The sequence below is a fragment of the Nerophis ophidion genome, linkage group LG04 (genome assembly GCF_033978795.1).
Source record: "Nerophis ophidion isolate RoL-2023_Sa linkage group LG04, RoL_Noph_v1.0, whole genome shotgun sequence".
Taxonomy (NCBI): Eukaryota; Metazoa; Chordata; class Actinopteri; order Syngnathiformes; family Syngnathidae; genus Nerophis; species Nerophis ophidion.
Genome location: NC_084614.1, coordinates 39,984,503 through 40,007,416, shown reverse-complemented (window position 1 = coordinate 40,007,416; position 22,914 = coordinate 39,984,503). Strand labels below are relative to the sequence as shown.

The 22,914-nt window shown below is 39.3% G+C and overlaps 1 protein-coding gene across 2 annotated transcripts in view; it reads left to right on the top strand.

Annotated features, from left to right (window-relative positions):
• robo3 (roundabout, axon guidance receptor, homolog 3 (Drosophila)) overlaps positions 1-22,914 on the top strand; it is a 251,253-nt gene that overhangs the window by 140,367 nt on the left and 87,972 nt on the right. For both annotated transcript variants that reach the window (XM_061898046.1, XM_061898045.1), the window contains exons 8-9: positions 8,488-8,659; positions 18,753-18,958. In XM_061898046.1, coding sequence (XP_061754030.1) covers positions 8,488-8,659; positions 18,753-18,958 — 378 coding nt within the window. The remainder of the gene's footprint in view (positions 1-8,487; positions 8,660-18,752; positions 18,959-22,914) is intronic.

Here is a 22,914-nt window from a genome sequence, read left to right as displayed (position 1 = left end):
TCAGCCATCTGAGAGGAACCTGCAGGCTCTACATGTCACATGTAGAAGAGTTCAACAACCTGTAAGTGGCTGCATAAACAACTATTGGCTCCAACCCAGCTGAAGTATACAGTCATCCGCCAACACTGGTTCATGAGTTTGTGTACTTGGGTTCCATAAGCAAGACTGGCAAGACTCACACAGCATAGCTGGCTAAAGCTAATAGAGCATTCAGGTTTCTTTGGCTTATGTTGTGAGCACAACCCTCAATGGGATGGAAATTTGGAATCCGTGTTCTCACCAGAAAAAAAAAAGCTTTATGTCATCCACATATGCAGTCTCAGGCAAATCCTGGGCATTTAATGGAGGAACCGCATTACCAACTTCGCATTGCCTGCACTCCAAGTTCACATTGCTTTAATGGGCACATCCCAAAAGATCTCCTCTTTAGCGAACTGTTGTCTGGAAAGAGGTTTATAAGAAGGTCTGATAAGAGGAACCTAAAAGCGCTAAACATCAACCTCAGCACCTGGCAGACTGGCTGAAGACAGATCTGCCTGGAGTCACAAAGTAAGGTATATCCTCCATCACTTCGAGGTAGTTTTGATGCAACAGTTGGAGAACAGGCGCCAAGGGGAAAATGGCCCAACCACCAGAAGACCAACTGGCATCAGATTTAATATGTGCATTCTGCAAACCGGAGGAATTATGGTGTGGTTGTTTTTCAGGAGTTGGGCTTGGCCCCTTAGTTCCATTGAAAGGAACTTTGAATGCTCCAGGATACCAAAACATTTTGGACAATTCCATGCTCCCAACCTTGTGGGAACAGTTTGGAGCAGGCTCCTTCCTCTTCAGACATGACTGTGCACCAGTGCACAAAGCAAGGTCTATAAAGACATGGATGACGGATTATGGTGTTGATGAACTTAACTGGCCTGCACCTGACCTGAACCCGATAAAACACTTTTGGGATGAAGTAGAATGGAAACTGAGAGCCAGGCCTTCTCGACTAACATCAGTGTGTGACCTCACCAATGTGCTTTTGGAAGAATGGTGGAAAACTCTAATTAACACACTCCGCAACCTTATGGACAGCCTTCCCAGAAGAGTTGAAGCTGTAATAGTTGCAAAACATATTGAACCCTATGGGTTAGAAATGGGATGGCACTACAAGGTCATATGTGAGTCAAGGCAGGTGGCCAAATACTTTTGGCAATATATATTATATATATATATATATATATATATATATATATATATATATATATATATATATATATATATATATATATATATATATATATATATATAGTGAATTATATATATATATATATATGTATATTAGGGGTGTGGGAAAAAATCGACTCGAATACGAATCGTGATTCTCACGTTGTGCGATTCAGAATCGATTCTCATTTTTAAAAATGTTTTTTATTTATTTATTTTTTTTTAATCAATCCAACAAACCAATAAACATCAATACCATAACAATGCAATCCTATTCCAAAACCAAACCTTACCCAGCAACACTCAAAACTGCAATAAACAGAGCAATTGAGCGGGGACACAAACACGACACATTACGAACCAAAAGTAGTGAATTAAAATAAATATTATCAACAACAGTATCAATATTAGTTATAATTTCAGCATAGCAGTGATTAAAAATCCCTCATTGAACAATAGTGTCACAGTGGCTTACACTTGCATCGCATCCCATAAGCTTGACAACACACTGTGTCCAATGTTTTCCCAAAGATAAAATAAGTCATATTTTTGGTTCGTTTAATAGTTAAAGCAAATTTACATTATTGCAATAAGTTGATAAAACATTGTCCTTTACAATTATAAAAGTTTTTTTATAAAAATCTACTACTCTGCTAGCATGTCAGCAGACTGGGGTAGATCCTGCTGAAATCCTATGTATTGAATGAATTCAGAATCGTTTTGAATCGGAAAAATATCGTTTTTGAATCGAATCGCGTTGGATCGAAAAAATCGATATATAATCGAATCGATATTGAATCGAATCGTGGGACACCCAAAGATTCTCAGCCCTAATATATATATATATATTATATATATATATATATATATATATATATATATATATATATATATATATATATATATATATACAGTAAAATAACAAGTAGATGGTTTAGATAGTTTTGAAAAAATAGTACAAATAGAACTAATGCAATATTTTACAGCATATGTCAGCAGCCAAATTTGGAGCTGTTATAAAATGTTTTGGAATGATTGAATTTTACATTATGTGCCAAACTATAGTGATACACATCGTTATCACAGGAAGCTTCAGTTCAGTTCAGTTTTTTTAATATATATGGCATATTTAAAAACAACCCCAGTTGGCCAACGTGCTGTACAGACATAAGAAACAATTTGAAACAAAAATTGTCACTTAGTGTCACAATTACATTGTAACACAGAAGGATGAATAAAATACAATAATACATTTTTTATCTTAAAATAAGTGCAGAAAACATCACCTAAAATACTAAACTGTAATAAATAAATAAAAAGTGTATCAAACAAGAAATAAAAACGACCAAGATATCTTGCCTAACTGGATTTGAACGCCAGGGTGTAAAAATATGTTTTAACCTAGATTTAAATAAGGAACTAATAGTGGAAGGTTGTTTAGTTATTGTTATAACAGTGAGCATTATGTGTATGTCAATGGCTCTTCTTCATCCAAGCTTAAGATGTCATGTGGAGTTCCTCAGAGGTCTATACTTGGACCCCTATTATTTCCCATTTACATTAATGACCTGGCTGCTGTATCGTCATCCTTTACACGGAGTCTGTTTGCTGATGATACTAATTTGATCCTAACTCAGAAGAAATTTGAAAACCTCCTTACGGAAACTAATTCTGGTATAGCCGTGCTATCTGAATGGTTTCTCGTTAATAAGCTATCACTAAATGTAAAAAAACAAAAAAAAACGTTATTGTGTTATCAAGCAAAAACCAAACATTCTGTGAACAGAGTACTAAGATTAATATTGGAGGAATCAAAATTAGTCAAGTTTCATCCACTAAATGTTTAGGTATCCAAGTCAATTAAAAATTGTTATGGATAGAACATATAACCAACAAAGTGTCCAGATCTCCTGGTATCAGAAGAATCAGGGGTTTGGTTCATCAGGCATGCCTCTTGACTCTTTATTACAGTTTAATTCATCCATATCTTATCTATTGCAATATTGTATCCATCACATTTACACAAATTATTCATAATACAAAATACATTTGTAAGAATAGCTTCCTCCTCTATCTATTTGGCTACATCTGCTCCTCTTTTTATGATATTAACACAATTCAGTCCTCTTATTTTATCCATAAATGTACTTACCTCCCTAACACGCTTCCTACACCTTTCAAAGATTATTTTAAGACCAATTCGCAAGTTCATGATCATAATACTAGACAAACTCATAATCTCTGTCCTATCTTTGGCCGAATCACTCTTAGACACTTTTCCAATAAACACAGAGGTTCTTTACTCTGGAATACTCACCTATGTATTGCATACTCCTCATCTTCACTCATTAACGTTAAACATAGATTAAGGGCCAGCCTGATGAATCAACATTCTCCATTTCTTACTACCTTACAATGTAGCCATATACTTCCTTACACGCAGGTACGCACACACACACACACACACACACACACACACACACACACACACACTTAGACTCAATCCACACAAGGAAAGACAACTTGTTGTCTTGTTTTTTTATATACAATCATTAAATTTTGTTTGTTAATTTACTGCTTTAGGTGAGAACCTTGCATAAGCCCTTTTTTGGGTTTGTTTTCTCACTTCACTTATTACTTAGAGTTGTTCCACAGTCTGGGCCCTGCAACTTAAGTCTGTTTTTTGGGACAGTCAAGATGAGCTGGTCTGAAGACATCAGGGTCCTGCTGGGACAATAAGGCTGCAGCAGCTCAATAAGATAGGGCGGTGTTTCTTGGTGTAAGCATTTGAAAACAATAACATTTTAATATAAACTCTAAGAGTAACTCGGAGCAAATGAAGTATCGGTATATGTATCACAATATAGATTTTATTCCATGTCACACATCTGTAGATCCCCTGCTGATTTTGTTAGTTCACCCCCTTACAAAAATATGAATAGTCATCATTTTTATGGTGGATTTCTAATATTTCCCCAGGTTTGACAGCTTTGGGGAATCAGGGACTGCTAATATGTAAACACATATGCAGGACTGTATTGCAATCACTAAATCACCAACTTACATAATGGAAAATAATAGAAATTATCCAAATTAGTCCGCAAAGTCAGAATAAAGACTTGTCATTTAATTAGTGTGACCACTCCTCACGCTTGAACAAAAGCTAATGAGAAATTATGAACATGCAATCATGTAAAGACAAAAATGACATGCCTTTATGTAAATAAGATGAAGCCATTTAGTTTGCTCAGGTTTGTGTATATCTGTTCTACAAACCCTGTTTCCATATGAGTTAGGAAATTGTGTTAGATGTAAATACAAACGGAATACAATGATTTCCAAATCACTTTCAACCCATATTCAATTGAATGCACTACAGAGACAAGATATTTGATGTTCAAATTCATAAACTTTATTTTTTTTTTACAAATAATAATTAACTTAGAATTTCATGGCTGCAACATATGCCAAAGTAGTTGGGAAAGGGCATGTTCACCATTGTGTTACATCACCTTTTCTTTAAACAACACTCAATAAACATTTGGGAACTGAGGAATCTAATTGTTGAAACCTTTAAAGTGGAATTCTTTCCCATTCTTATTTTATGTAGAGCTTCAGTCGTTCAACAGTCCGGGGTCTCCGCTGTCGTATTTCACGCTTCATAATGCGCCACACATTTTCGATGGGAGACATGTCTGGACTGCAGGCGGGCCAGGAAAGTAGCCACACTCTTTTACTACGAAGCCACGCTGTTGTAACACAAGGCTTGGCGTTGTCTCGCTGAAATAAGCAGGGGCGTCCATGATAACCTTGCTTGGATGACAACATATGTTACTCCAAAACCTGTATGGACCATTCAGCATTAATAGTGCCTTCACAGATGTGTAAGCTACCCATGCCTTGGGCATTAATAGACCCCCGTACCATCACAGATGCTGGCTTTTGAACTTTGCGCCTATTACAATCCGGATGGTTATTTTCCTCTGTGTTCCGGAGGACACCACGTCCACAATTTCCAAAATATATTTTGAAATGTGGACTCGTCAGACCACGGAACACTTTTCCACTTTACATCAGTCCATCTTAGATGAGCTCGGGCCCAGCGAAGCCGGCGGCGTTTCTGGGTGTTGTTGATGAATGGGTTTTACTTTTCATAGTAGAGCTTTAACTTGCACTTACAGATGTAGCGACCAACTGTAGTTACTGACCGTGGTTTTATGAAGTGTTCCTGAGCCCATGTGGTGATATCCTTTACACACTGATGTCGGTTTTTGATACAGTACCGTCTGAGGGGTCAAAGGTCCGTAATATCATCACTTACATGCAGTGATTTCTCCAGATTCTCTGAACCTTTTGATGATTTTACGGACCATAGATGGTAAAACCCCTAAATTCCTTGCAATAGCTCGTTGAGAAATGTTGTTCTAAAACTGTTCGACAATTTGCTTACAAAGTGGTGAACCTCGCCCCATCGTTGTTTGTGAATTACTTAGCATTTCATGGAAGCTGCTTTTATACCCAATCATGGCACCCACCTGTTCCCAATTAGCCTGCACACCTGTGTGATGTTTCAAATAAGTGTTTGATGAGCATTCCTCAACTATATCAGTATTTATTGCCACCTTTTCCACTTCTTTGTCACGTGTTGCTGGCATGAAATTCTAAAGTTAATGATTATTTGAAAAAAAAAAAAACGTTTATCATTTTTAACATCAAATATGTTGTCTTTGTAGCATATTCAACTGAATATGGGTTGAAAATGATTTGCAAATTATTGTATTTCGTTTATATTTACATCTAACACAATTTCCCAACTCATATGGAAACAGGGTTTTTATATGACAGGGTACCCCACCAGCAGACACACATAGGCACTAAATGTCTTTTGGAGCTTTATTTTTAATGGGTTAGGGTTGTCTTTTCAAACTTTATTGTTAATGGGTTAGGGTTCAATTCCAATGCCATATTTGCAGGATTGTCCACTCATTTTAGGATCTCCCTCAATGTACTAGTACGTACATTTTTTAATCTCCAACCAACCAGAAATAATTCCAAAGACAAGTACGTGTTCTTGAAGTGCATAAATTAGTCCTCTCCCTGTAGGAAAGTACTCCTAATCTGAACTCATTAAGTTGATAAAGACAATGTCACAGAAACAGTCCCTCTACCACCATAGCCATGACCAAAAAGTTGTCAAAACGACTTTATGGATACGATTGTAGACCTACACAGGACAGGAAAGGACTGCAAGGGAATCAAAAAGAAGCTTGGTGAGAAAGAGGCCACTGTTGGTTCTATAATTTGCATGTGTCCACTCGTTTGGTACCAGCAAGGTCCCCATTCTCAAGAAGACGCATCGGTCTGAAGTTTGAAAATCAACACCTGAGTGACTCAAACGAGGCTCGGGAAAATGTGATGGGGTCATCTGAGAGAAAATTTTGATTTATTTTGAAGGCAGAGAAATTGTGAATATGAGTCACACAACAACATCATTAGTGTCAAATATGTAGGTGCAGACATTTTGCTTTCGGTATGTTTCTCTGGCCAAAATCCAACCCGAAATGTTACCACCCAGAAAGTTTTCTCCCTTACTAAGTTGACATTTATTTTAAGATCATATACTTATTACCCCCAATCAAATAACCTATAAATAACATGAGTATTTTACTTCCTGTCTTCATGTTATAATAAACCTACTATGGAGATTCTGGACTGGTCATATCTTCGTATGGGGGTAAACTTACAAAATCAGAACGGGGTCATGTTTTTTACCATATATGTTAGATTTTGGTCTACATTTAAAGGGAAACTGCACTTTGTTTTGTTCACAATCATTATGAAAGACATGACGACGTATGTATTTTTTTGTAATGCATGATAACTCATAAATAAGTCTTCTTACAGCAGAGCCAATGGGAGGACCTGTATTCCGCCCATAAAACAGGATACAGTACTGAATATACCAAATAACCATCCAAAAACCGCAAACAATACTCCATTTACATTTTGTAACCTAGTTAAGGACCAAGTATTCGAGATATTGATGTTATAAGCGCTAAAGCAGACAAACTATTTATTGCGGCACCGTGATCACAAGCATGTGTGCTGATGTTGACATGTTCGACTGATCAGCTGCTTCCTCATTGCCTTGCTTGTCAAACTTTATTGTAGATTATAAATCATGGCTTTCACCTGTATAGTAGAAGAATGAGGACGTATTCCAACAAGTTGGTACACTTTGACAGCCCATTTAGAGTCAGAAATGGCGAGAATGAAGCCAAAAGACGCTTGGTTCCATCCCCTTTTTCTTTGCCAGGATTGTGAGTCATTCTTCTTCTAAATGGGAATTTATAAACATCCAAACAGTCTTTATCCTAGTGACAGCAGATATTGTCCAGTAAGTAATGTTTTACTGTGTTTTTTGTCTCTCATGAATTCTGTGTTGAGTAATAATCAGTGATGTTGGGTAAAAAGCAAACATGATGACTTTTTAAAATTAATGTGCTGCATATGCTTAAAGTGAGTAAAGTTTGTAAATATTAAATGTTGTTTTAAATGTGCCTGTTACTACATTACATATATACTTATAGCATGTATATAAAACCTTAATGGAAGTGTCTGATGTTTTTAAGGGCTTTATAGGCAGAATCGAGTGGCTCCCATAGGCTCCATTGTAAGCAGACACGCGATCCCATTTATTTTACTATTTAAAATGCATTTAAGACATGTCTCCATAATGGTTGTGAACGATAGCCAAAATCAAAAAGAATAATGATAAATGGGTTGTACTTGTATAGCGCTTTTCTACCTTCAAGGCACTCAAAGCGCTTTGACACTACTTCCACATTTACCCATTCACACACACATTCACACTCTGATGGAGGGAGCTGCCATGCAAGGCGCTAACCAGCATCCATCAGGAGCAAGGGTGAAGTGTCTTGCTCAGGACCCAACAGAGGTGACGAGGTTGGTACTAGGTGGGGATTGAACCAGGGACCCTCGGGTTGCGCACGGCCACTCCTCCACTGCACCACGCCGTCCGAAGTGCAGTTCCCATTTATTGCAAAACATAAAAAAGGCTATGTTGTTCACAAATATATTGATATCTGCAGTTCCTGTATCCTCTTATTCATCTGCCATTCATCCTCTTCTTCATGTGGATGCACAGACACACTATTTGTTTCTCTCTTTTTCAACTCCAGACATCCAAAAGGCTTAGACCAAACAGACACTTTGTATATACCTATCATTAATTTGCTTGACCTGCTTTTTTCGTTCCAGATCTTATTATTCCCTATTCAAGAGCAATCACAGCAAGGACGCTTTTCTGTGTCGCTTAGCGGTGAGCTAACCATCATCGATGTTCGCAATGAGGACTCGGGCTATTACATCTGTCAGGCCATCAGCGTGGCGGGAAGCATACTTACCAAAGCCCTTCTAGAGGTGGAAAGCAGTAAGTGTTATGCACACACATACACACACATTAGGGTTTTGCGATATTGATGATGTACAATAAAAAATGCATAAATTTAGCCAACCGTATGGTGATAATACATGTTGACACATTCTAAATGTGTACCGCAAATTCAACAAATGGTCATCAACGCAATGTAATGTTCCCGCTAGCAAGCAAGGGAGTGCAGCTAAACTATTAATTCTCACCTCCATTGCAACAAACTAAATTTCCTACAAATATCATTATTACTGGAGGACAATGATTCGCAAAACACGCTACAAGACACACTGTAGGCACATGCAAGAAGCCATGCTATTGACAGAGATAGACTTCTTAAATAGGGCTGGGCGAAATATCGATATAAACGATATATCGCAGGTTTGTCTGTGCGATATAGAAAATGACTATATCGTAATATTCGATTATATGTTCTCCCACAGTTGCTTTTAACTGCGGGCATTACACTACTAGCGTTTCTCACTCCTTCTCGTCTCTCCTTCTCACGGAGACGTAAAACAAGCCCGCCTGCTTACTTACGTCACATACTGTCTAGCGTCATATGCTCTCGCCGACCAGAGAGGTAGCAGCATGACTAACATTAGCTGAGGCAGGTCGAGCAGAGCGGAGCTTGTGACAATACAAGAGAGAGATGGTGCGAAACTGATCACAAATGGAGAAACAACAATAAATGCCCAAAAGAGCAGGGGATCCATCATCTGGCGGTGGTTTGGCTTCCATCCATCCATGCATTTTCTACCGCTTATTCCCTTTTAGGGTCGCGGGGGGCGCTGGCGCCTATGTCAGCTACTGGTTTGGCTTCAAGTGGGAAAATATTCAGCAGACAACAGCAATATGCAAAGAATGCAGCAGAAGTGTTACTACAATATGTAGCAGCACTACTAATTTGTTCTTTCATCTAAAAAGTCACCCGTGAGAGAATGAAGAGTATTTAATAAATACACTTTTGGTCAATTGACTTAGTTGTGATTTCCCTCTCTGCATGAAAGTTTAAAAGTAGCATATATTAATGCAGTATGAAGAAGAATGTTTTAATGTAGACACATAGAATCATCATACTGCTGTGATTATATGCATCAAGTGTTCATTCAAGGCCAAGGCAAAATATCATAATATATATTGTATATCGCAATATGGCATAAAAATATTGCGATATTAATAAAAGCCAATATCGCCCAGCCCTAGATCTTGATTGTAAACATGGTTGAGCGTTTCATTATCACAAAATATTTTTTTTGTTTCTAATCTCAGCTAGTAGCGGTATATTTAGAAACTTTACATTATTGACTGGAGGTGGAGAAAATAATCTATTTTCAGATGTATCCCAATTCGGACGTGGACGATTATAAAATCGATTAGTAAAATGTCAATAATCAATAATCTATTTACTGTAAATAAAGTAATGCAGACGGTTCTAAAAATTTGGCTGATGGGTCACTTCATCGAAAGATCCGACCAGCTCCTTTATTATAAGGCACTTACCGTATTTCCTTGAATTGCCGCAGGGCATATAGTATGCACCTGCCTTGAATTACTGCCGGGTCAAACTCGCTTCCCAAAATAATAAGCGCATGCTTAGTATTACCGCCTGGTCAAACTCGTGATGTCACAAGTGACACTTCCCCTGTCATCATTTTCAAAATGGAGGAGGCTGATTTCAATACCGATAATTTGCTTTACGGTGGCAGAGGGGTTAGTGCGTCTGCCTCACAATACGAAGTTCCTGCAGTCCTGGGTTCAAATCCAGGCTCGGGATCTTTCTGTGTGGAGTTTGCATGTTCTCCCCGTGAATGCGTGGGTTCCCTCCGGGTACTCCGGCTTCCTCCCACTTCCAAAGACATGCACCTGGGGATAGTTTGATTGGCAACACTAAATTGGCCCTAGTGTGTGAATGTGAGTGTGGATGTTGTCTGTCTATCTGTGTTGGCCCTGCGATGAGGTGGCGACTTGTCCAGGGTGTACCCTGCCTTCCGCCCGATTGTAGCTGAGATAGGCGCCAGCGCCCCCCGCGACCCCGAAAGGGAATAAGCGGTAGAAAATGGATGGATGGATGGATAATTTGAAATCGCATAAAGGGAAGAAGATTAAGAGCTATTCAGTAGGATTTAAGGTCCAAGTTTACATCACACTCAAAGTTTTACTGCATACCTTTGGTAAGTGCCGGAGTGAGAAGAGGTTTTAAAATAATTAGCGCATGCTTACATTTACCGCATGCCTTTGGTAAGCGCAGGAGTGAGAAGATGTTTGAAATTAATCAGCGCCCCGGCGGCAATTCAAGGAAATAGGGTATGTTCAATTTAATAAATGTGGGAATTAATTTAACTCTTTTTTATTACAAAAGCACTGAGTTTTTTTTAAGTTGCAGATGATAAATGCTTATTTAGTGTAACTAAAAGAACTTCATCAATATACATTAATTAAAAATGCCTCAATAATACATTATAAATTGAATCGTAGCACCTGAATTGTTATCGAAATCGAATTGTGAGGTGCCAAAAATTCCCAGCTATACTATTGACTATATTTTGCTCAAAATATTGTAGCTATCCTTCCATCCATTTTTTATAAATGGTGAATTGATTATACTTGAATAGTTTTTTCCACCTTTAAGGTACTAAAAGTGCTTTGAAACTATTACCATATTCACCTACTGATGACACAACATCAGGAGCAACTGGAGGTTCAATATCCTGCTCATGGATACTTCGATATGGTCTCAAAGGGACTGAGGATGGAACCCAGAACATTCAGGTTGGGAGACAACCACTTTTCTACCTGAGCCATGCTGCCCCTATAGCGCTTACCCTCACTTGGATTGTGGGTTAACCTAGAGTTTATAAAATATCGTATATGATAAAACGAGTAAGGAACTAATTTTGATGTGTTATTGACTAGGGGTGGGCAAATTAGTGTGTTAATTATGAGTTATCTCATCAATCTATTAACGCCGACAATTATTTTATCGCGCATTTGCGTATGTTGTTTACATGCTTTTATTTTGTTAACGCCTTTTCTTAACAAGATGGCGTCGCCCGGCGTCGAGGGGCTCTTGGTAAAGATGGAACATTTGGCAAAAATACCGGACAATTCTGCAAATTTCATGGCTGGCTTACAGCGTGGTCACTCCGGGATCACTTTCGACCGCCAGACAATTCTGAATGTGGATAGATCGGGCCGTTTTGGACTGAATGACGCGTGCTTGCTAGACCGGCTAGCTGGCCTGGGAATACTTCGCCGGCTACATCCAGCGGCCTGTGAAGCAGCGGAGTATATGTGTTGTCTGTCTATTTATGAATAATGCAGACGAGGAGTGTTGGCTGAGTTCTTAACGTTTGCTTTCAGAGCGTGCATATCACAACATACAAGTTGCCGTCATGGCAACACAACCTATACCGGGCTACCGTGCATGCTCGTCACTCCTGTTGCATGCTGGGTAGGGTAGTTCTTTTATTCCCTGGCTCATAACGTCACAATATAGTACCATGTATATGATGCGTTCAGTTTATCAAAGCACCAAGCAAACAATCGGAAAATTCCCATCATATCAATTCCTAGATATGGTCATAATTATTTTAAGTGCACTATGCAGAATAAACACAACATTATTAATATTGCTACTACGGATAATTTGATCAAAAATTCCCTAAAACAGCCCACTACCTATAATATAGGTTTTTTTAAACATAAGATCCCTGATAAAAAAAATGTTTCTGCTGTTACCTGAGAAATTGCCTGTTCGGATGTTATGATTGTGGCTCAGAGATTTGTATGTAGATTATATTTATTTTCCATAACAAACAGGATAACTTAAATACCCTGGCAGTGGTAGTAATAAGCTTAAATGTTTGTATTTACATTTTTTTAGTTGATTTTCATAAAATATGCTATTTAACTGCTACTGTTTAACAAGGACTGATTGAAATTGTGTTTGCACAACAAATGTTTTGGCGCTTTTGTTCATGTGGGGGAATATTCCAATAAAGGTGCACTACACACTACTTTTGAATTCATTATTGGGCTTTGCGTATACAATGCAGTTAATCGCGATTAATCAGAGAAATAGTGCGATTAACTTCGATTAACATTTTTAATCGTTGCCCAGCCCTATTATTGACACACCACCATCCTGTTTTTTGTCTGATTATAACTGTGAGCAAAAATGTAATAATTCACTGATCTTTCAATTTTGATGTAACACTTTGAGCATTTGTATGACCAGTCCTGCCCATGTAAGTATGTGATATTGGATTGATACCCAAATGTATGGATTACCCTTAACAACTACCTAAACAACAGAAGAATAGGTGCTTTGTACATTGTAACAGAAGTGCACTGTGGCTGATTTTTTTTTTTTAGCAAAGAGTAACCAGCTACTAGCAGTAAATTAACAAGTAGAATAATATTAGTTTTGAGAAGAAACCAAAAATTATGCAAAGTTTGGCCGCATATGTCCGCAGGCAAAAAGGAGCCTTTATAATCTGTTTTGAAATACTGTAGTATCATCCATATGCCAAATATACATATATTGTGATGAAATGCGTTATTGCAAGCGGCTATACTGTATATCAAGACATAGATTTTAAATATTGCCCGTTTCGGTCCAAACAGCAAAGGTTGTCCAAAACACTGAATTATGTGTTTTTTTTCATTCATGAAAAAATAATAATAATGTTCAGAAGTCACAGAAATGAGACCCCTAACATGTTTACACTTCAACTTTGTTGCTCCATGGCCAAGTTGACATCCTGTAGTTAAATTCAAATTGAAAACATACAGGGCTTCACGGTGGCAGAGGGGTTAGTGCGTCTGCCTCACAATATGAAGTTCCTGCAGTCCTGGGTTCAAATCCAGGCTCGGGATCTTTCTGTGTGGAGTTTGCATGTTCTCCCCGTGAATGCGTGGGTTCTCTCCGGGTACTCCGGCTTCCTCCCACTTCCAAAGACATGCACCTGGGGATAGGTTGATTGGCAACACTAAATTGGCCCTAGTGTGTGAATGTGAGTGTGAATGTTGTCTGTCTATCTGTGTTGGCCCTGCGATGAGGTGGCGACTTGTCCAGGGTGTACCCCGCCTTCCGCCCGATTGTAGCTGAGATAGGTGCCAGCGCCCCCAGCGACCCCAGAAGGGAATAAGCAGTAGAAAATGGATGGATGGATGAAAACATACAACAAATCCATTTATCCATCCTTTTTCTACCGCTTGTCGCGTTTGTGGTCGCGAGCAGGCTGGAGCCTATCCCAGCTGCACTCGGGCGGAAGGTTTGGTACACACTAGACATGTCGCCACCTCACTACGTTAGACAACATTCATGCTCTTAATCACACACTATGGCCAATTTAGTGTTGCCAATCAATTTATCCCCAGGTGCATGTCTTTGGATGTGGGAATTAGCTGGAGTACCCAGAGAGAACCCACACAGTCACGGGGAGAACATGCAAACTCAAAAAATTACACCCATAATTTAATTTCACAATTGTTCACCCATTTTTTTATTTAATCTGAGGCACTAAACACTTCTCCCAATGGGCCAGATGAACAATGCTTAATCCCCTTTGCTCCTCTTTGCCCCTTCAAATCGGTCTCAAATTAAAATACCCCTCCCCCAAATGGACAGACAGCAGGAGGTCTTATCTGATGTAATCAAAGGGGACAAGTGGTGAAAGCTTTATGCAAATAATTGCAACATATGCTTCCTTCCCCACATCCCTGCCATCCCCACAAATCCTGGATGGACCTTTCACACTTTCAGTTGGTTGCTGTTTTCTAACAATTAATTCGTAATCCGTTTCAAATAACATTAATGTCAGAATAAGCATACTGACTTCATGTATAACTCGAGAAATCCAGAATTGTGGTTTTAATGTCAGTGTATTTGCAAAGACTCTTTAAAATTGAGTACATCTCATACACTTCTGCAACCCTTTTTATTTTAATAAATCTCAAAAATTAAAAACAAAAGAACTGACTATATTTGATTATACTTGTCATTATTTACTATCTACTGAAAATGACTCAACACAGTAGTTTCTTTTGATACAGCTGGCAACACAAGTGAGTTTCAAGATTATCGTGCCTTGCTTAATATCCAGCATGGATGTGGTATTGTCATGCTCTGGGGCTGCATGAGTGACGCAAATGTTGGCAGATGGGAAGATTTGCACAGAGATTTGCACATCCTGCCAATAAATTCTTCTCCTGGAAAATGACACCTCTGAAGCTAGCTAAATTTCAATTGGTTCAATTTAAACCCAAATATTGTGTTTTAATGGAGGCTGGAACGACCAATCAACATAATGTAGTTTCAGAACAAACCAATTCTTGTTGTGTTGACATTAGACAAAATCTTACTATAAAAAAACAGTAGTCATTTTTGATCTCTGGTGACTGAGCTGCCAGTTTTTATCACAAAATATACAGGTTTTTTTCTGCAGTGAATGTAAGAACATTTTATAATCAAACTAAATGACAATTGTGCAACAATATCATCAAGAAAATCCTTAGACATTTATGCTATATTATTCCATCCATTTTCTACCGCTTATTCCTTTTGGGGTCTAGGGGGGCGCCCGGAAGGCGTGGTACACCCTGGACAAGTTGTCACCACATTGCAGGGCCAACACAGATAGACAGACAGCATTCACACGCTAGGGCCAATTTAGTGTTGCCAATCAACCTATCCCTAGGTGCATGTCTTTGGAGGTGGGAGGAAGCCGGAGTACCCTGATGGAGGTGGGAGGAAGCCGGAGTACCCCGAGGGAACCCACGTATTCACGGGGAGAACATGCAAACTCCACACGGAAAGATCCCGAGCCCGGGATTCAACCCAGGACTAATCAGGACCTTCCTATTGTGAGGCAGATGCACTAACCCCTCTTCCACCTATTATTCACTGTTACATAACTGCGATGTGGCCCTCGAGGAAAACAAATTTGACACCATGGTTTAGTGTAATTGCAGCCTGCACACCCTGGGCAGTTAAAGGCGAACGGCACTTTTTTAAAAATTTTGCATATCATTCACAATCTTTGTGACAGACAACAACACATGCCTTTTATTTTTTAGCATCCTAAAGATGATAAAACACGCTTGCAAAATGCGGCTAACGGGAGTCACCGTTGTAGTCTTCAAAGCCCTCTAAAACGTCAGAAAACACTCCATCAATGTTTTATGTACATGCTGCAAGTACATATAGAATGTAGTAACAGACACATTCATAACAATATTTAATATGTACAATTTTTACTGTATTTTGTTCATCTTATGCATTTCCGGAACTTCTCTCCTCAGTGCATTTATTTCTGTTTACATAGCAGCAAACTTTGGACTTCCGGCAACAAATGTGTGGCTAGGAACGCGAGCGTGTTGTAATCATGGCAGACTTAGTAACAGACAACAAAGATAACTATTTTTAGACCTATAATGATTCATAACCTTATCTTATTTAACCTGAATATACAGAGAATTAACTGTTGGTTATACAAGTGAGCACAAACAGGGGGTCAGTCGGAGCATGAATTGATTAACGTGGACCCCGACTTAAATAAGTTGAAAAACTTATTGGGGTGTTACCATTTAGTGGTCAATTGTATGGAATATGTACTGAACTGTACAATCTACTAATAAAAGTATCAATCAATCAATCAAAAAAGCAGACAAAAGCCGAGAGAGTGAGGCCGGCGTGACTTTCCGGTAAAAATGTATAACTTGGAGCCAAGCAATGCCGACATAAATGTAGTGCTTATCTAAAATCAAATTGAAAGAACTTCCCCGGCAAGCTTGACCAAACAGACAACTGCGCATCGAGTAAATAATTATAATGTTAATCATTATACATCACTATACATGCAGCACATCATGCTTGTTGTTACAACTACATGCACTGTCGAGCTAGCTGTGTACTAGGGTTGTACAGTATACTGGTATTAGTATAGTATCGCGGTACTAATGAATCAAAAGTAATCAAAAGTACCGGTTTCCAATTTATTTATGTAATTTTTTTTTAACGGGCATGACGGGTTCACGAGCAGAGGAGCATGTTCGGCAGCGCACTATCACGGAGTACTTACAAGCAGACAATGTGTGTAGACAGAAAAAGGAGAATGGACGCAGTTTGGCCTAAAAACTGACGATAACTCAAAAGCCACTCAGCTGCTTATGTCTTTACTATTACTGAAGAATTTATGAAACTGAAACAATATGAAAATAATGCCATTGTAAGTTAATAATACTAATACAAGCAACGCTAATATCATTGGATAACGATAGCACGTACAATTATACATGAAAACACTCCTACAGGAATCACATGGGAATGTTTAGGTATAAACAGTTTTAGTTATGCTGTAAAACTTAGAAATGTTGCTTAAGGTGATTAATGAAGAATCCATAAGAGTCTAAACCAGGGGTCTCAATCATGCGGCCCGCGCTTTGATATGACAATTTAATGTTGGTGCGGCCCGCAAGTTTAATATGAACGGCGCTTGATAGGACATGCTTGTCCACTTCCCCAATTTTCCCGGGAGACCCCTGAATTCCAGGGCACCAATTCTCTCGAAGCCCCTGTCAATTTTTACCAGACTAACAATAATCAGGGAGTGCCATAATGGCTCTGCCTTTAGTGCCCCCTACATCCTGAACTGGCAGATGCAAGCCCAGTTGTGTGTTGCATCTGGCCATGTGAGACGCACGTGTGTTATTGCAAGATATATTTGATCAACAGCTACACACTTCACACTTAGGGTGGCCGTAAAAAACTTTTAACACTGTTACAAATATGTGCCAGACTGTGAACCCACACCAAACAAGAATGACAAACACATTTCGGGAGAACATCCGCACCGTAATACTACATAAACACACCAGAAAAATGACCAAGAATCCCATGCAGACCTAACTCTTCCGGGCTACAATATATACACCCCGCTACCACCAACCAATATTACCACAATGGGACATTTGGCTTGGTAATTATATTGTTTCCACTCAAAGGGGAACTAAACTTTTTTGCGCTAATTTTACTGTTAAATAAGGAACTCAGGGGAAACTTGTCCAGTGTGTACCCCGCCTTTCTCACTGTTTAAAGCGTGAGATGAAGGGAACAAACACAAACAGAGATGCCAATTTATTGATGCCAGCAAAGTATTTCAACTTAATTTTCATTTATCGTTCCATTGATTGACTTATTAACAATCGGCCCAGGCCTTGTCAACGTCAAAACTTTTTCCAAGGAGCAATTGGTGTTATTAGCATACTGGCTGCCTCCATTGCAGCGTAAACAAACTAGCTGTTTCCCCTAAAAACTTTTGATTGGCCAGGAGGCAAAGGGCACAAGCCTCAGCAATTTTGATTGGTATACATGTCTGTCACTCAAACGTCTGTGACAGCATAAGAAAAAAAAACTTTCCTTTTGTATTTTGGTAACTACACTAATTAAAATCTTGATATTGGTTCTCCATCAAACACACAATCTACAACGTATACATATTTTTATATATTCATATCATTTTAACTTCCTTGGCTTGTGTTACCAACTCATTTTGCACCAATATGGTGCAGCCAAGCAGTGATTGATTGATACTTTTATTAGTAGATTGCACAGTTCAGTACACATTCCGTATAATTGACCACTAAATGATAACACCCGAATAAGTTTTTCAACTTGTTTAAGTCGGGGTCCACGTTAATCAATTCATGGTAAGTGATACACTCAAACTGATTCACCTAGTATGTTACACATCTCGGTCATTTGTTTGATGATTTATTTAATTAATTTAATGGATATGATACACCTCTTCTTGTCAACACTGTCCTTCACACTCAATTTCTTCATTCCAACTGGTGGAAAAACAAAGTTACTGTATGTTGATATCTAGCTATAAGGTATTGCTTGCAACACCGGATGTTTTGGTCCGGTGTTACGGAATTTCCTTTGACATTCAAAACCTAAAGCATAACAATTAGCCAAGAGACAGCTTGTATCCCGAAAAAATGGTATGCTAGTTCTCGTAAACCACAAGTACCACTGTATATCTACGTAACTACAGACCAACTCTCCATGTTTCTCCCCCTACAGCCCCTTCTGATCATGTTCCTCCAATTATTCGCCAAGGACCAGCAAATCATACTTTTGCACCGGGTTCAACGGCACAGTTACATTGCCACATCATGGGCAACCCAATTCCCAGTATCCAATGGGAGAAGGACGGCCAGAGGATTCTAACCAGCGACAGTCGAATCAGTCTGATGGAAAATGGAACCTTCCAAATATATGATCTTCAGGTATGTAAAAGTTGTATTTTCTTCTTAAATACAGTGAAATCCATTGAAGTTGACCTATTCATCAAGTCCCAGTCCAATGCTTTCTAACTAAAAAGTGACAACTTAAGTCTACATACATGGTCAACTGCTATTGTTAACCTACAATGGTTGATCCAAAGGGTACCCTTATTTTTTTTGTTCAAATAAAAGATGTTCTGTTCCATATAGTCTTACAGAATTGGGTCAAATGGCTTTAATGTTTTCTGCACCTTATGTTTGAAATATGCTGCAAGAAGACTGGGCACTAACTGAGTTGATATCCTTGAATGTTTTTAAAAAGCAATCTGATAGCACAAAATGTTGCCACCTTCACTTGCACTTGTTTTTAATTGTTTGACTCCTTTGAAAAAGAGGTTCCTATTCTTGTAGGGAATTTTCCTGGTTAAATAAATGGTAATAGAATAGGAAATTATATGAAACATCGGTGTCTGTGTTGTAGGATTGTAAACGTCATTGTTAATTGTGTGTTTTTGCAAAAGCAGATATGTCTTGCCACATTTAGTGATGTCAAAGTTCACACGATAATAACGAGTTAATACGAGTTTCTTTTGTGCTGGTTTGTACTGCAAAATGTTTTGGTTTTACTATTGTTGTTAAGTCACTATTTTGTGATTCACTTGTGTAAATCTAGCATCTCCACCTAATCCAAATCTCCCCACACTTGTCCCAATAATTTGTGCTTTGTTTGTGCTTGTTCAAGTTGCAAACATTTTTGTTTTACTTTTACAGTATTTAGGTATCTTTGTTTTTTTTTTTTGTTCTGTCCAGCTACTCAGACAAATCATATTTTTTTGTAGATGCCTATATTGTCTGTACAGATTTTGTTTACACAAGAGAAGTGTAGGATATTTCTCCTGGCAGGTTTCTCTCTCCACAAGTATTCAGAGCTGCGAGCAGCAGTTTTGCCAAGTCAGCATAGAAAAGACGACGTTTGCAGACTGCGCCTGTGTTTTTTTTTGTCCTTCTCTACAAAGTGTTTCCTGGTTTTCGCACCCCTAAGCTCACACATTATATAAGTCTTATAATGAAGGCAACACGTGATTTAGGTGTCTATATTAGCTATAATAGCCACTTTAAAAATGACAATGTGTCGCAGGCTGACGCAAATCTTCGTTGACGGAAATGTTAAAATGTTAATATTTATTCTACACTTTTTTAAAACATTGATGAACAGCCGAGTGTGAAGCGACCGGAATGAGAATCAGCACCTCCAAGTCCGAGTCCATGGTTCTCTCCCGGAAAAGGGTGGAGTGCCATCTCCGGGTTGGGGAGGAGACCCTGCCCCAAGTGGAGGACTTCAAGTACCTAGGAGTCTTGTTCACGAGTGAGGGAAGAGTGGATCGTGAGATCGACAGGCGGATCGGTGCGGCGTCTTCAGTAATGCGGACGTTGTACCGATCCGTTGTGGTGAAGAAGGAGCTGAGCCGGAAGGCAAAGCTCTCAATTTACCGGTCGATCTACGTTCCCATCCTCACCTATGGTCATGAGCTTTGGGTCATGACCGAAAGGATAAGATCACGGGTACAAGCGGCCGAAATGAGTTTCCTCCGCCGTGTGGCGGGGCTCTCCCTTAGAGATAGGGTGAGAAGCTCTGCCATCCGGGAGGAGCTCAACGTAAAGCCGCTGCTCCTCCACATCGAGAGGAGCCAGATGAGGTGGTTCGGGCATCTGGTCAGGATGCCACCCGAACGCCTCCCTAGGGAGGTGTTTAGGGCACGTCCAACCGGTAGGAGGCCACGGGGAAGACCCAGGACACGTTGGGAAGACTATGTCTCCCGGCTGGCCTGGGAACGCCTCGGGATCCCCCGGGAAGAGCTAGACGGAGTGGCTGGAGATAGGGAAGTCTGGGTTTCCCTGCTTAGGCTGTTGCCCCCGCGACCCGACCTCGGATAAGCGGAAGATGATGGATGGATGGATGGATGGATGGATGGATGATGAACATTAGTAAAATGGAGGCTTCTCAGAGGGTGAGATAACTCCTGGAAATTACTGGCTTAGAGTGGCTGTCTTTTTTTAATGGATTTATTACCATCTTTAGCATGCTGGGTAACGTTTTCCATGGTCTGCAACAACATGGCACACAAACAACTATCAGAAATGTAGCCAATTATACATACAGATAATGTGTCATGAGACATGTCAATATAGATTTAAAGGGCAACATTATCACCAGACCTATGTAAGCGTCAATATATACCTTGATGTTGCAGAAAAAAGACCATATGTTTTTTTAACCGATTTCCGAACTCTAAATGGGTGAATTTTGGCGAATTAAACGCCTTTCTATTTTTGGCTCTCGGAGCGATGACGTCACGTTGTGACGTCACCTAGATAGTCAACCGCCATTTTCTCAAACACATTATAAACCTCGAGTCAAATCAGCTCTGCTATATTCCATTGTTTCGACTGTTTTCCGTACCTTGGAGACATCATGCCTCGTCGGTGTGTTGTCGGAGGGTGTAACAACACGATCAGGGAGGGATTCAAGTTGATTTACGTAGAATGTGCATCGATTAGCACGGCATGCTAATTGATGCTAACATGCTATTTATGCTAGCTGTATGTACATTTGTAGCTATATTTGCATCCAGCCTTTCCCTCCACCCACATTTAATGCCAAACAAACACTTACCAATCGACAGATTTAAGTTGCTCCAGTGTCACAAGATGCGAAAGTCCCAATCGTTTGGTCTGCACATTTTACCGGCGATGCTAAGACAGACATGGCACAGAGAGTTATGGATATCCTGCAGATGCATTTCCAACGATAAAGTCAACGAAATCACAAAGGTGAGTTTTGTTGATGTTATTGACTTATGTGCTAATCAGACATATTTGGTCGCGGCATGACTGCCAGCTAATCGATGCTAACATGCTATTTGTATGTACATTTGTAGCTATATTTGCATCCAGCGTTTCCCTCCACCCACATTTAATGTCAAACAAACACCAATCGACGCATTCAAGTTGCTACAGTGTCACAAGATGCGAAAGTCCCGATCGTTTCTGTCCGCACATTTTACCGGCGATGCTAAGGCAGACATGGCCGAAAAGCGTCAATAGCTATTCTTTCAATAGTTTCAGTTTCTTCTTCAATTTAGTTTACGCTATCTGCCTCCATACTCCAACCATCCGTTTCAATACATGTGTAATCTGTTGAATCGCTTAAACCGCTGAAATCCAAGTCTGAATCCGAGCTAATGTCACTATATCTTGCTGTGCTATCCGCCTGGATAGCATGTATATCACTGGATGACGTCACAGGAAAATGAACGGTGGCTTCACAGATAGCGAAAATCAGGCACTAAGGCCTTTTTTCGGGATATTCTATGATGGGTAAAATTTTGAAAAAAACTTCAGAAAATAAAATAAGCCACTGGGAACTGATTTTTATTGGTTTTAACCCTTCTGAAATTGTGTTAATGCTCACCTTTAATACACAAAGGACATAAGTAAAGGAAATTGAATGAGCTCAAATACAAAACGAGGCATAATGATGCGATACGTACATACAACTAGCCTAAGTAGTATGTTAATATTGATTAGCCTGCAGTCACGCACTGACCTAATATGCCTGATTAGCACTCCACGCCAGTCAATAACATCAACAAAGCTCACCTTTGTCCATTCATGCACAGCATAAAACATTTGGTAGACAAAATGAGATGACAAATGAGTGGCATAAAACTTGTCTTTCTGTGGCAGCGTCAGAGAAAGTTATACATGCAAAACAAAGTGTTGTGTCACAGTGCACACAACTACAGTGAGTTCAAAGACTCACAAAATTAATAGGACAAAACGGCGCTCACCAAATAATGTGAAGCATAAACATATTCAACAGTGGCCTTTCTAACAATTAGGAAGGTTCGTGTCATGTTTGTCCTCCTGCAGAAACCATTCTAAAAAAAATTTAAAAA